Source organism: Triturus cristatus, chromosome 9, assembly GCF_964204655.1.
Source record: "Triturus cristatus chromosome 9, aTriCri1.1, whole genome shotgun sequence".
Taxonomy (NCBI): Eukaryota; Metazoa; Chordata; class Amphibia; order Caudata; family Salamandridae; genus Triturus; species Triturus cristatus.
Genome location: NC_140592.1, coordinates 34,401,921 through 34,414,491, shown reverse-complemented (window position 1 = coordinate 34,414,491; position 12,571 = coordinate 34,401,921). Strand labels below are relative to the sequence as shown.

The 12,571-nt window shown below is 46.7% G+C and overlaps 1 protein-coding gene across 2 annotated transcripts in view; it reads right to left on the bottom strand.

The window, feature by feature from the left end:
* Positions 1 to 12,571, bottom strand: part of LOC146797319 (laminin subunit beta-1-like) — a 398,209-nt gene that overhangs the window by 180,920 nt on the left and 204,718 nt on the right. For both annotated transcript variants that reach the window (XM_085624319.1, XM_085624320.1), the window contains exon 13: positions 8,926 to 9,005. In XM_085624319.1, coding sequence (XP_085480445.1) covers positions 8,926 to 9,005 — 80 coding nt within the window. The remainder of the gene's footprint in view (positions 1 to 8,925; positions 9,006 to 12,571) is intronic.

Here is a 12,571-nt window from a genome sequence, read left to right as displayed (position 1 = left end):
ACAGTGCAAGGGTGCCTGCGTTAGCGCTAGGCTGCTAAAACAGCACCGGCGCAGGGAGACAGGACAGGAATGCACCGTATTGGATAAATACAGTGCACTCCAGCCCTTTCACTTTGTTGTAGGGTAGCGGAACAAGTTGACTTGCGGCGCTGCCCTACGCCAAATCCCCACAAATGAGGGCCGTGATGTGCCCACACCTCACACATGCAGCACAGCAGGTGCTAATGTGGGGGGAATGAGCGTCAAAGGGGTCCATCAGGCAAAGCTATGCCTGCCCCTGGGGCTCATTACATCTAGGGGAGCGTCATCTAACAGGGGTTTGCACAGTTCTATATGTGAACTCTGAAAAGGGCCCTTCTCTTGTTTCAAATTCCACAGTAAATTGAAAATAATTCCACCACAGGTCCCTGGCCATCCATCTGCCCTCCCTAGACCCCGCCCCCTGAAGCCTTCACAGGCCCAGGCCTCTTTTTCATTAGCTTCCTTGCACTTGTATGCTTATTTTCCTATTACAATTAAGGCTTCCAGTTTTCAGTTTTTGCTGATTTTTACAGATAAATAGAGACAGAAAACAATGTGGTTCGTGTCTGTATTTATTTTTAAAAGTGATATATATAGAATATTGTGCTCCTTGTCAGTAACTCTCTATGCTGTCTTTCGTGAATTCCAGGCCAGCAGCTGAGCAGGTGGACAGCACGAGGACTTACAAAACAAGATGAGATGTCCTTACATACAGACAAATGTTATCATATATTTAAAATAGTTCCAATATTTACCCGTGGGTGCAGTGTTTTATTACATTTTGCTGCTTAACTCGTTCCGTGCTCATGACGGAACCACGCCGTCATGAGCCACGGTTGCCGTGTGCTCATGACGGAGTGGTTCCGTCATGCTGCGGCTGTTGGCGGCCGCGCCGCCCACGCGGCGCTAATTCCCTGCCTGTGCGGGCGATTAGCGCTGTGGGCGGAGTCATGACGGAACCACTCCGTCATGAGCACAGCCCAACCGTGGCTCATGACGGAGTGGCTCCGTCATGAGCACCGCGCCACCGCGCTGCCCCCCCGCACCTCCCAGCGCTGCGGCGGAATTTCCGCCGCAGCGAAGGGGTTAATTTGTTAACACACGGCAGGCATCAAAGTGTAAGCGCATGTTTATCAGTTAAATAAATGGGGGACTATACCATTTTACGACTTCATTTAGTATTGAAATGCTTAGTGAATATCGATAAAATAACAATAAAATGACCAAAATATGAATATAGATAAATACAGATGGAAATGTAAAAAAAAATACCATAAAACAGGACTCACTAAATATAATATACAACTACGCGTCGCAGAATGCAAAAGAATTTAGTCCAAATTAGGGGCATATTATCAATCATGGAGTTAAAATTATCGCCGCTTTAGCGGCAGAAAACTGCCGCTAAAGCGGCGATAATGGGCTTGATAATTTGCAGCAGAGAATTCCAATAGAAGCCCATATTGTCACGAAAACATGGGCTTCTATGGGAATTCTCTGCGGCAAATTATCAAGCCCATTATCGCTGCTTTAGTGGCAGTTTTCTGCTGCTAAAGCGGCGATCATTTTAACTCTGTTTCTTGATAATATGCCCCTAAGTCGCTTACATATGGTGTGAGGCAGCTTGAGATCTCCGTTTTTCCCATTGGTTAGTCAAAGCTTTTGCAATGGAACAACGTTCACAGCCCCTTAAACGCAAGTCTGCTGTCGTCTCTATTTGTAGACCTTTTATAGGTTTGTGAGATACGGCAGGTTAGGCCTATGTTGGTGGAGGCTGTTTTAGTCCTCTTTCTATGTCTGTGTTCTCCAAGTTTTGGGCTCTGAAAAAATGGCCACCCTACTTTAGGGAACAGGGGCTACTTTTAAATAATGTTGGCTCTCCATATCACTGGAGGGTCAGAGGTCTGCTGTTCCTGACAGGTCCATATCCCTGTATTTGCAGCCACTCACAGGGAGTCACAATAGGACCCCTACCTCTTAAATACGAATGAGGCAGGAACTTTTGAAACTCCCTGCAAATGGACTTTTTGCAGCCCATTGATTGGTCCCTCAGCTGCTTTGCAAAATGAACGTGGCACTGATCTACTAATAAAGAGTTTCCCCTTGTAGTCGGCTCGGGACTTTTAAACCAAGAATTATCCACTCTTTGCCTGTCGACCAAGAGGTGTAAACCTCCTTGTAGTTGTTTCAGTTTCAATTCATTTCTCCCAGTTGCAATCTTTCTCTATTCCTTGTAGTCTACAGAGTACTGTAAAGTGCCCTACTGCCCGCCATACTGTGAGCACTACATAAAAATGGGAAATATATAAAAAAAATAAAAGAAGACGTCACTGACTAAAAATAAGGGAGACAATTGTGGTGTAAAGATGACAGGGTGTTCTTCCTTTGCGTCAGGGTGGAATGCCCGTCTTCCAGACTCGGTAAGTGAATACTCCGATGTTTTACGATAACTGGTATGCTTTCCCCATTCCGTTATGACTTTCCTCCTGATGCCGGTTGCTAGCTGGCCTAACCCACTTTAGCCGACTCTTCCTGAATATCTAGGTCACTACACGTCTTTCGAGGCTTAGTTCACGGTCTCAACTTCTTCTGGGACTCACACCCTTACGACCGTTTATGTCTCTAATACGAAGTAGGTCAATTTATACAGAACCTATACATGCTGACATCGGTAACTCCCGGATTAAACAATTCCCGAGTCCCATTTGAATTCTAGGGCTCACAACTAGGCCTGGGCAAAATTTCCGTTCCGTTCGCGGAATTTGCAATAATTTGGCATTTCCGCGTTCCGCGGAGAGCGCGGAAATGTAAAAATTTCCGCATTCTGCAGCTGTGCGATAATTTGGTTCTTGCTCGCGCTGTAAAATAATACATTCTCGCGCGCGCGCGATCGCCTTACCTGAATCCCCGCGTTCGCCGACAAGTTTTCCCGATCCGGTCGCGTTCTCCATGAGATGTTGTATTGTTTTAGCCATTTGCGCTGTCTCGCGACAGTTCGCGTCCGCAGTGACGTCATGCGTCGCGCGATCACGTCTTTTTTCTCGCGATCATGCACCGCGAGACAACTGAAAACAAGATGGGCGCGCCCGCAAGCAGCCACATGGGTAAGTTGGCGACCCGCAACCATGCAGAAAATCTCGCGAACATGCCGGAAAAAAACTTCCGCATCTTCGCTATATTTCCGCTTGTTTGCGGAGATTTTTAACATTTTCGCGATAATTTGCGAAAGTTGCTTTCGCAAATTCCGCCCACCCCTACTCACAACCCCTTGCGTTTCGCCTTTTCTATTAATGAACGATGCATAGATCTACCCAGCATGCCCATCCCATTTAATTCTATTTGCATACGGAGACGGGCATCATCCGATGCTAACATCATCTAGACATACCTGTACTTTTCCGCACCTGTCTAGTCCTTAGCATTACTACTTGCTTACATGTGTATCAATATATCGTCTCCTCCTTACAGTCAATACCACTGTTTAGAGACACTTTCTCTCACCTCTGTTTTAGATATTGGCAGAGGCCACACCCCGTGCCACTAGTGGAATGTCTCTTTATATATTGTTTTGTATTTGATTTTGTCTTGTTCTTTCTTCGTATTACCTGATCTAGTTGGTCCCCTCCAGTGGTCGCCCCCCCCCCCCCCCCCACTTCTATCAAGTGACACTTTCTACCAAGTAAGGTAAGATTTATCTATGTTGTTTTTTGCCTTTTCCTTTGCCCCCGCGCTATGGTGGCAGGAAGTGGATGTTAAAACAGACCTCTACAGGAAACTCTTACATCTCCTACGTTTGATATATATATATTTTTTAATCCTGTCTATGTACTATTCCTAGATATTCTTTACCTCATTTAGGTAAGAGTTTAACCCACTTAACCTAGCTACACTCTCCCATGAGTGTGGGTGTCGGGGTTTATTTATCTCTTGTGAATATTGTCTGTGACGGTATCCGCTTATCTCGCTCTTTATGTCCTCCTAGCTTTTGTCTCCCTCTACACAGGTGGAGAGACACGACAGGTTCCCGACTCGAGACCTGATCCTCATCTATTAACATCCCCATAATCTGGGTTGACATTCATTGGTGTTCCCCCACGGGGATCATCACCTTTAGATTTCCTTGGTCCTGAAGAAGTGTTGCTCGATATTGGAGCCTCTATGACACGAAACATGTCGACCATATACACCTATTAGCTACCTGGGTACCTTAAGACGTGTTGGTAGCACCACTTTTTTCACCAAGTCCCAGCCCTACCTTTCGAATTAAAACATTCATTGGACTGGAGCCTATTTTAAAATCACCTAATCACTCAAATACACACCTAGCACCTGTTGCCCACATACACCCTTCACATACGGTGATCTCAGATCAAAAGAACTCCGCTAAAGAAGCCACCAGGCCCGTCAGACATTGCAGCGCCGGTCCAACGAGGTGCGCCCTATGATGAAGCATGACAACCTAACAGGTGTGTGAGGGCATTACGATCTGAAATACAGATCTCCCAGCGATAAATACTGTAAGCATACAGTGATATCTTACACGTTTTGCCACGACAGAGGAACTGATCTCCTTCCGTGTTTCAGATGTTCTTCCTTTCTGTCAGGGTGGAATGGGACATCCTGACATGCAATTGTATGCATGGGGCGAGCAGGCTCAGTTTTTACACTACTGGGTACACCCTACTCCTTTTCAACCTCACGTGGCTGTGGAGGCAGTCATCGCGACTCCCCTTCCTCTGCAGGTTGCCCTGTTTAAGGAATACAGGCGCCCTAGAGATGACATAGATACCGTGGAGACCCTACCGGAAGAGGTGTGGCACTGCGGCCAGGGCGACTGACTCCGGAATCTGGGGCTCACGGTTCGATCCCCGGCACCGGCGGCAGATTAGCCCAGCACCATGTGACTCTGGGCAATAGCTTGCTTAATCTTCCAAACGGCCCCCAGTGCCTAGAGACCCTTACGGGTGATTGTTCGTGCTTTACAAATGTGGATTATTATAATGATTACATTGGGCCTGGAACAAGTTACAGAAGAGAACTGGCGCTCCCATCCTATATGCCCCGGCAATGCCCCTGGCCCATAATCCAATGCTGTTCCCCACGGGAGACGGAATTGGAGGGGAACTGACACACAAAATGAAACTTCACACCTTCGTAGACCTCTATCCAGAGGGCTTGTTCCGCCCTCCCCCGACGGCAGTGGAGGATAGGCAGGTGGCTTTTTCCGAATTATTTGCATTTCATAAACTCAAAGCAGCGTGTCGATCTTTACACAGCACTTTTCCAGACAGAGCGTCACTCTAAGTGCTTTAGAAAATGTACTTAAAACGGCTTCCCCTCGCCGTCTCATCACTAGGATATATACCCACATGCAGACATCAGCTCCTCTGATGAAGCCTCGGGCACTAATGGCGTGGAACGAAGACCTCCAACCGCCACTCACGGAAGACCAATGGTTGTATTGCTGCAGCCAACTAACGACACTCTCCCCTAACTACAAACTCCGCCTAATACATTTTAAAGTCCTACACAGATTCTATAGGACACCTACCAATATGCACCATATAGATCTCAAGGATGACGACAGTTGCTGGAGATGCGGGATTGCTCCGGCTCGGTTCTTACATATTGCATGGGACTGCCCACCTTTGGTAATGTATTGGTCCAATGTGTTTAACATAATACACCAAATAACTGGGTTGGTTGGGGATCCCAATCCCATACATGGGCTGTTGGGGTACGTTAAGGGTACACCTGTAAAGTTTAGGAAGCTGCGCGCTTTATTACTCCTTTTTTAGGTCTCGCCTGACCCAGTGCATGCGCTGCTCTGGCGAGACTTATTGAGAGGGCTCCAAAAAGTGCTACCAGGCCAGCCTAGAGCTAGAGTGCATGTGCGCGAGCTGCGCTTGACCGCGATTACTTTCACTTTCACGGCCGCACGGCCGCTTTGATGTTTGATCGCGATCACTTTTACTTTCGCGGCCGCTTGGCATAGGCAATAGGTCTCGCTTTTGGGACCTTATAAGTATTTAGTTATGCAACTGTTGCATGGCTAAACACTTATAAGGTCCCAAAGGCGAGACCTATTGGCTATGCCAATGCTTGTGCTAAAAGACAGGTAGCCCTCCATTGGGGAGGCGGGAGGGTTCCATCTAAAGAGGTTTGGATAAAAGATGTAACTTTTGGCTGCTCACAATTGACCACTTTCTGGGAGCTGGTGCCCTCCACATCTCGGCCCGAAGATATTTGGGAACCATTTGTTACGTGGGCTCGCGAACATCAAGAGCCAATTGTACACGAAGGGTCTCAGGAGCAGCCGGGAGGGGGAACCAGCTAGGACATGGGAAACCTTTTATGGGGCCACTATGCACGCATGTGCACATTGGTATATTGAATTCCCTGTGCTCTTTACAGTTATGGATGAGAACGTGCCTTGCAGCTACTCATCGCATTAAATTTATGATTCAACTGTTTATCATGGAAATACCTACCTGTTGTTGTAGAGGCTATGCAATGAAGTGACTGTATTTACAAGTATAATGATAATTCACATGATGGTATCATGTACTGATAACACGGTGATGAATAAGCAGCTGACTGGCTGTTCTTTGGAATGTTTTTGTATTTTAACAAAATGTCAATAAATAAAAAATAAAAAGAAATTAAAAAAAAAGATGACAGGGTGTTTCCTACTGCTTCCATTTTAGAAGTCTTAGAATAATCACGGGCCAGGCAGACAACGGGATTTGTAGGAATCTACTGAAGGTACAAGGACTAAGGGAGAGGTGCACAGGGGCAAATGTTCCCCCGAAACTTTAGGAACGGTTCTGAGGTTCCACTGCTGGAAGTTCCGTTTTAAACACACTGCACCCCTATATTTGCATTCTTGGTTTCTCCATAGATTCCCCTGGTTCGACCATGTTATGGCCTCTGCCTTTCACCAGGTTATATGTTGTTAACTTCCTGGCTCCCACTGCAGCTGGCTTTATGTGGTCTTAGGATATGCAGAAAGGGCTTAGCTGTGGGATTCAAGATGGCAGGTACAAGTGTTGTCTGATTCTGTGGCTCTCATTACAAGTCTGCCAGGGTGGATCCCGAGAGCAAAATTACAAATGCTGACCCGGAATTAACAGTACAGGGATGCCAAACCTGATTTTACCAGATGCAAAATCACGAGGGCTCTGGGCTAGATGCAAAGTACAGAGGCACTGCTTGACCCCAGCTCCCCCCAGCCTCCTCTCACAGCAGTGGGGGCTCAAAGAAAGCTCCCAGAAGCAGTCTCACAGTCTATCCTTACCTAAGCCCTCCCCAAACCAGGACCCCCACAGCAACCTGCTGTGCTGCCTCCACGCACATTTACCACATGTTGAGAGCATGTTGTGACTACGACCAGAATAGAATCGTCCTCTGATTCGAGGAAACGCTGTGGGAAAGGATGTGGTAATTCAGGATCCTGAAAGGTAATTCACCATTCCAGGGACTAAATCTCGAACTCCCTGGAGTTAGGGCTTGACATGCTGGCCCAAACTGGTAATTCTGGCTCCAGGATCCCCCCTCTTGACTGGGGGTGACACATAACGAGTTCCAATGTCTTTGTTACTAATAGGGCTAGCCCATGGATGATAAAGGGGGGGGGCACAAATCAATCACCACAGCTGATCCCCACTTCTGCTGCATGTTCCAGACTTCATCAGTGAGACGTTTCAAATAATGCCTACTATTTTCAACACCTGGACGCATTTACTATCCGGCCACATTCACAGAGCCTCTGGGACATCAATGTGCCATTATTGCCCATCTTTGAGATGTCAGGTGAAAAGCAGGGCACAAGTTTTCTTTTCCCCCAATGAAATTTTGTTATAGAGACGACCACAAGGGAAAATTAAATAAATAAATAATTTTCCCTCGTGGTCGTCTCTCGAAATTTCGAAGTTACAGTACTACTGTCGATCACATTTCTGCACTAGAACTCGTAAACTCTACTCCCGGACCCAAAAGGTTGCGTTGTCTACACCCATGTTTAGTACTCACACGGTTCGCTCTTTATTTTAGTTTTTGTCATCTTGGCCCTTAAGGTGGTCTCTCTCTTTACACACAGTACAAAAGTATTCCGGATCACACAACAATGTAAAAATGTCCTGGAACCATTTTGTTTATGTTTTCTTAAGTATATGGTATTTTTTGTTAAATCGTATTTTTTGTTGTTCATGAGCTCTCCTCAAAAATATACAGACACCGCCACCATGTGGTCATAAATAAATGCTGGTATTTACAAATGAGTGCCAGGTCTAAGCACCAGCAGACACTGGCACAAATTAAGCACTGCCCCAATCTTGACCTTAGGAGAGATGTGCAGTCGGCCTCGATGCCACAACGATGAAAATGACATTTTAATGACTTTTAAGAGAATTCAGTTTGTGAGGGATTCCAGGCACGGTTACTGATAAGGTACCCACCCACCACAGGATGCCAACAATGGCAGCACAGATAGACAAGGTGGCAGTGTTGGTAGAGCAGTGGCGGCCCACCAGGGACCACCCCTGCAACCCTATCAATGATGTGGTGTAATGATTGTGGGATATAAAATGAGTAATTTAGGGCCATGCCTCCCCTCTATCTGACGGGGTACAGACAGCCAGGCTCGGGGGGGTCGGTGGGGGGGGGGGTCATCCTCTCAGTGTTACTCTGACGCCCAGTATTTGGCATTAGAAACACCGGTGGTGACATCGCAGAACACATAAGATAAGAATACAATTGTACTTCAAAGCCCTACATGGAGTTGTTTAGGCACACTATAGGAACTTGAAAATTCTGACCTTCATGCTTCATGTGTTTGGACTGAACCTGCAAAGAGAGACCTTGATTCACCCAAAAGTCCCTAATTCAAAAGGACTTTGCTCCTACCTGTTGTTGTAAGCACCCCCAAAGTCACAGGCACATGGACGGCAGCCGGCAATGTCGTGGCTGAGACCCCAGAACTCAGGCTGTTGGAGAAGAAAGGCAAAAATATAAGAGAGACTGAAAAACAGGAACAGAAAGTGATGTACAGTGCATGGGTATTCTCAACCATGGTATTCTCCCGGGGTCACATTCCAGTCCACGTTGCCACAGACTATAGTTTGCACTTTAGTAATGATGCCCTACAAAGCAGAAACATCCGTGGAGTTGCTCTTGTTTCCATGGAAGGGGGCGTGGCCTCGCACTTAGAACTAGACCGTCCCATCTGGGGAGCTGGACTACTTTGTGGATGGTTGTCTCTGTGTAGTGGCACAGTGAGTAAACACAAATGAAATGCATTTTAGCCCAGTGTTTAACATCAATTTAAGCTGTCCGCCAATCAACTTTTAGTTTTGTGTCTTTTCTTGTGGACAGTGAAGCGATGTTAGTGAGTAAGGGCACAGGAGTTAGGAGGCCGGCCTCTGCTCTACATGTGGACTTTGGGCCAGACACCAAGCAGAGGGGGGAGGGGGAGGGGGGGGATGTGTGCAGAATTCGTTGTCTTGGTTCGTTGCACGAAAGCTACTCTCAGGAAGCGCTACAAAGGGGTGACCAGCCTAGGATGTGGAGGGCCGAAGCCACCATTTGGATATATAATGTACGTAAAAGTATCTTATCTGGATATACTGAAATCAGTCATGGACACCGTGTATTATTGTATGGAAACTCCTTATTATTGCATGTACACTCTTTGTTATTGCATGGGCACTTCTTATTACTGCATGGACACTTATTATTGCATGGACCCCGCTTATTATTGTACGGACACTCCTTATTATTGCATGGACACTCCTTGTTATTGAATGGACACTCCTTATTATGGAATGGACACTCATTATTGCAAGGAAACTCCTTATTATTGCATGGACCCTCATTACTGCATGGACATTACTTATTATTGCATGGTCAGTCCTTATTATTGCATGGACATTCCTTATTATTGCATGGTCAGTCCTTATTATTGCATGGTCAGTCCTTATTATTGAATGGATACTCATTATTGCATGAACACTGTTTAATATTGAATGGACACTCACTATTGTATGGACACTCCTTATTATTTCATGGACCTTCCTTATTATTGCATGGAAACTCATTATTGTATGTAGGACGATTCTTACGCACACCATCGCCTTACATCACATCTAACTCACTGGACGAGTCTTGCACCTTGATCAGTCTCAATTTTAGATCCCAATGAATTCAATGGAGAGTTTTACCTAGAATTATCAAGTGTTTTTCTAAATCATGATGCTTTAGTCCAAGCCTCTGAAATGTTACTACCCTCAAATTACTGACAATTTAAAAGAAAAAAAACAGTTATAAAACATCAACAAATATATTTTTAATTGATGCAGCCTCTTTTTCACCTTTCGCTTCAGTTGTGCTCATGGTGTTACAAGACTATCCTTGTATTAAAGACTTTGATCCCCATAATTTTGACAATCCAACGCCTCCAAAGGCTACTATAACTCGGAGCCATCTCCAGAAGTTCAAGAGATCTCCCTCAAGCCTGAGATGGACTAAGAGGGAATATGCAGTGATCCACCAGGCAGGGTGGGTGGCACGCAGGTTCCAGGTGGTTAACCTCAAGTACGTGGTGAGTATGGAAGTACTGGGGGAATCGTGTTAAGGTAACCTGGAGTGGGATCAGGCTGCCCCGGGTGGACCAAGAATGGACCCTGGGTCACCATCTTGTTTTTTTTGGGAGACCAAGAGGTTCTGAATTCTTTGGAGCTTGACAAATTCCTTATTGGCTGTCCAGAGCACCAGGGGATGCTGGTGACCATCCAAGAAGCGACAAAGCACAAAGGTAATTTTATGGGCGTTTGCCCAATGAGAAGGACTCTTTTGTTTGTTGTCCACTAATAGCACCTTGAAGTGATCTCATAATGTCAAAGGTCAGAGGGGTCCAAGAGACAGAGTGATAGTGACCCAAGGGGTAAATTACCAGAATATTGTAGCTCAACTATCATCTAAAAAAATATTGTGTCCTCAATATTGTTTCCGAAAAAATCGCCCCATTGATGATAATAACCGAGAATCTACACCCAATGGAATGATGTTTGTGTAAACTACACTGAGGAACATATTTCCTTGTTAGACAATATTTTTGCAATCAATGTTCTGCTATACAATCGATGCCAGGTTGATAGAAAGGTTCCAGCCTAGTCACATGCCATCACCGTTGGTAGGACATCAAAACCACTCAAAGGGCAGCATTTGTATGGCGGGTGTTACAAGTACGAGACCCTCAGGTCCATGGCTAGCAAAAACAAAATAAGGCATAAATGTGTCCGGAACAGGAGATGAAAGCCAGGCATCGGTAATGTGCAATGTGCCTTGAATGTTGACGTCTTAGCGAATTCAAGTGCCAGTAATGGGGTAATGTTCCACCGGCCTTGGCATCCTAACAAATTCAGGCATCAGGAAAGCGGCAAAGTTCCTCTTGGCATCCTTGCAAAAGGATCCATTAGTGATGTGTCAACTTGCTTTTAGTCTTGGCACCTTAGCAAAGTGAAGCATCGGGGAAGAGGCGAAGCTCCTCGCATCTTAGCGAACTGAAGCATCGGGGAAGAGGCGAAGCTCCTCGCATCCTACTAAAGTGCGGCATCGGGGAAGAGGCGAAGCTCCTCGCATCCTACCAAAGTGCGGCATCGGGGAAGAGGAGAAACTCCTTGCATCCTACCAAAGTGAGGCTTCGGGGAAGAGGCGAAGCTCCTCGCATCTTAGCGAACTGAAGCATCGGGGAAGAGGAGAAGCTCCTTGCATCCTACCAAAGTGAGGCATCGGGGAAGAGGCGAAGCTCCGCGCATCCTACCAAAGTGAGGTATCGGGGAAGAGGAGAAGCTCCTTGCATTCTACCAAAGTGAGGCATCGGGGAAGAGGCGAAGCTCCGCGCATCTTAGCGAACTGAAGCATCGGGGAAGAGGAGAAGCTCCTCGCACCCTACCAAAGTGAAGCATCGGGGAAGAGGAGAAGCTCCTCGCATCTTAGCGAACTGAAGCATCGGGGAAGAGGAGAAGCTCCTTGCATCCTACCAAAGTGAGGCATCGGGGAAGAGTCAAAGCTCCTCGCATCTTAGCGAACTGAAGCATCGAGGAAGAGGAGAAGCTCCTCGCATCCTACCAAAGTGAGGCATCGGGGAAGAGGCGAAGCTCCTTGCATCCTACCAAAGTGAGGCATCGGGGAAGAGGAGAAGCTCCTTGCATCCTACCAAAGTGAGGCATCGGGGAAGAGGCGAAGCTCCTCGCATCTTAACGAACTGAAGCATCGGGGAAGAGGCAAAGCTCCTCGCATCTTAGCGAACTGAAGCATCGGGGAAGAGGAGAAGCTCCTCGCATCCTACCAAAGTGAAGCATCGGGGAAGAGGCGAAGCTCCGCGCATCCTACCAAAGTGAGGCTTCGGGGAAGAGGCGAAGCTCCTCGCATCTTAGCGAGCTGAAGCCTCGGGGAAGAGGAGAAGCTCCTCGCATCCTACCAAAGTGCGGCATCGGGGAAGAGGCGAAGCTCCTCGCATCTTAGCGAACTGAAGCATCGGGGAAGAGGGGAA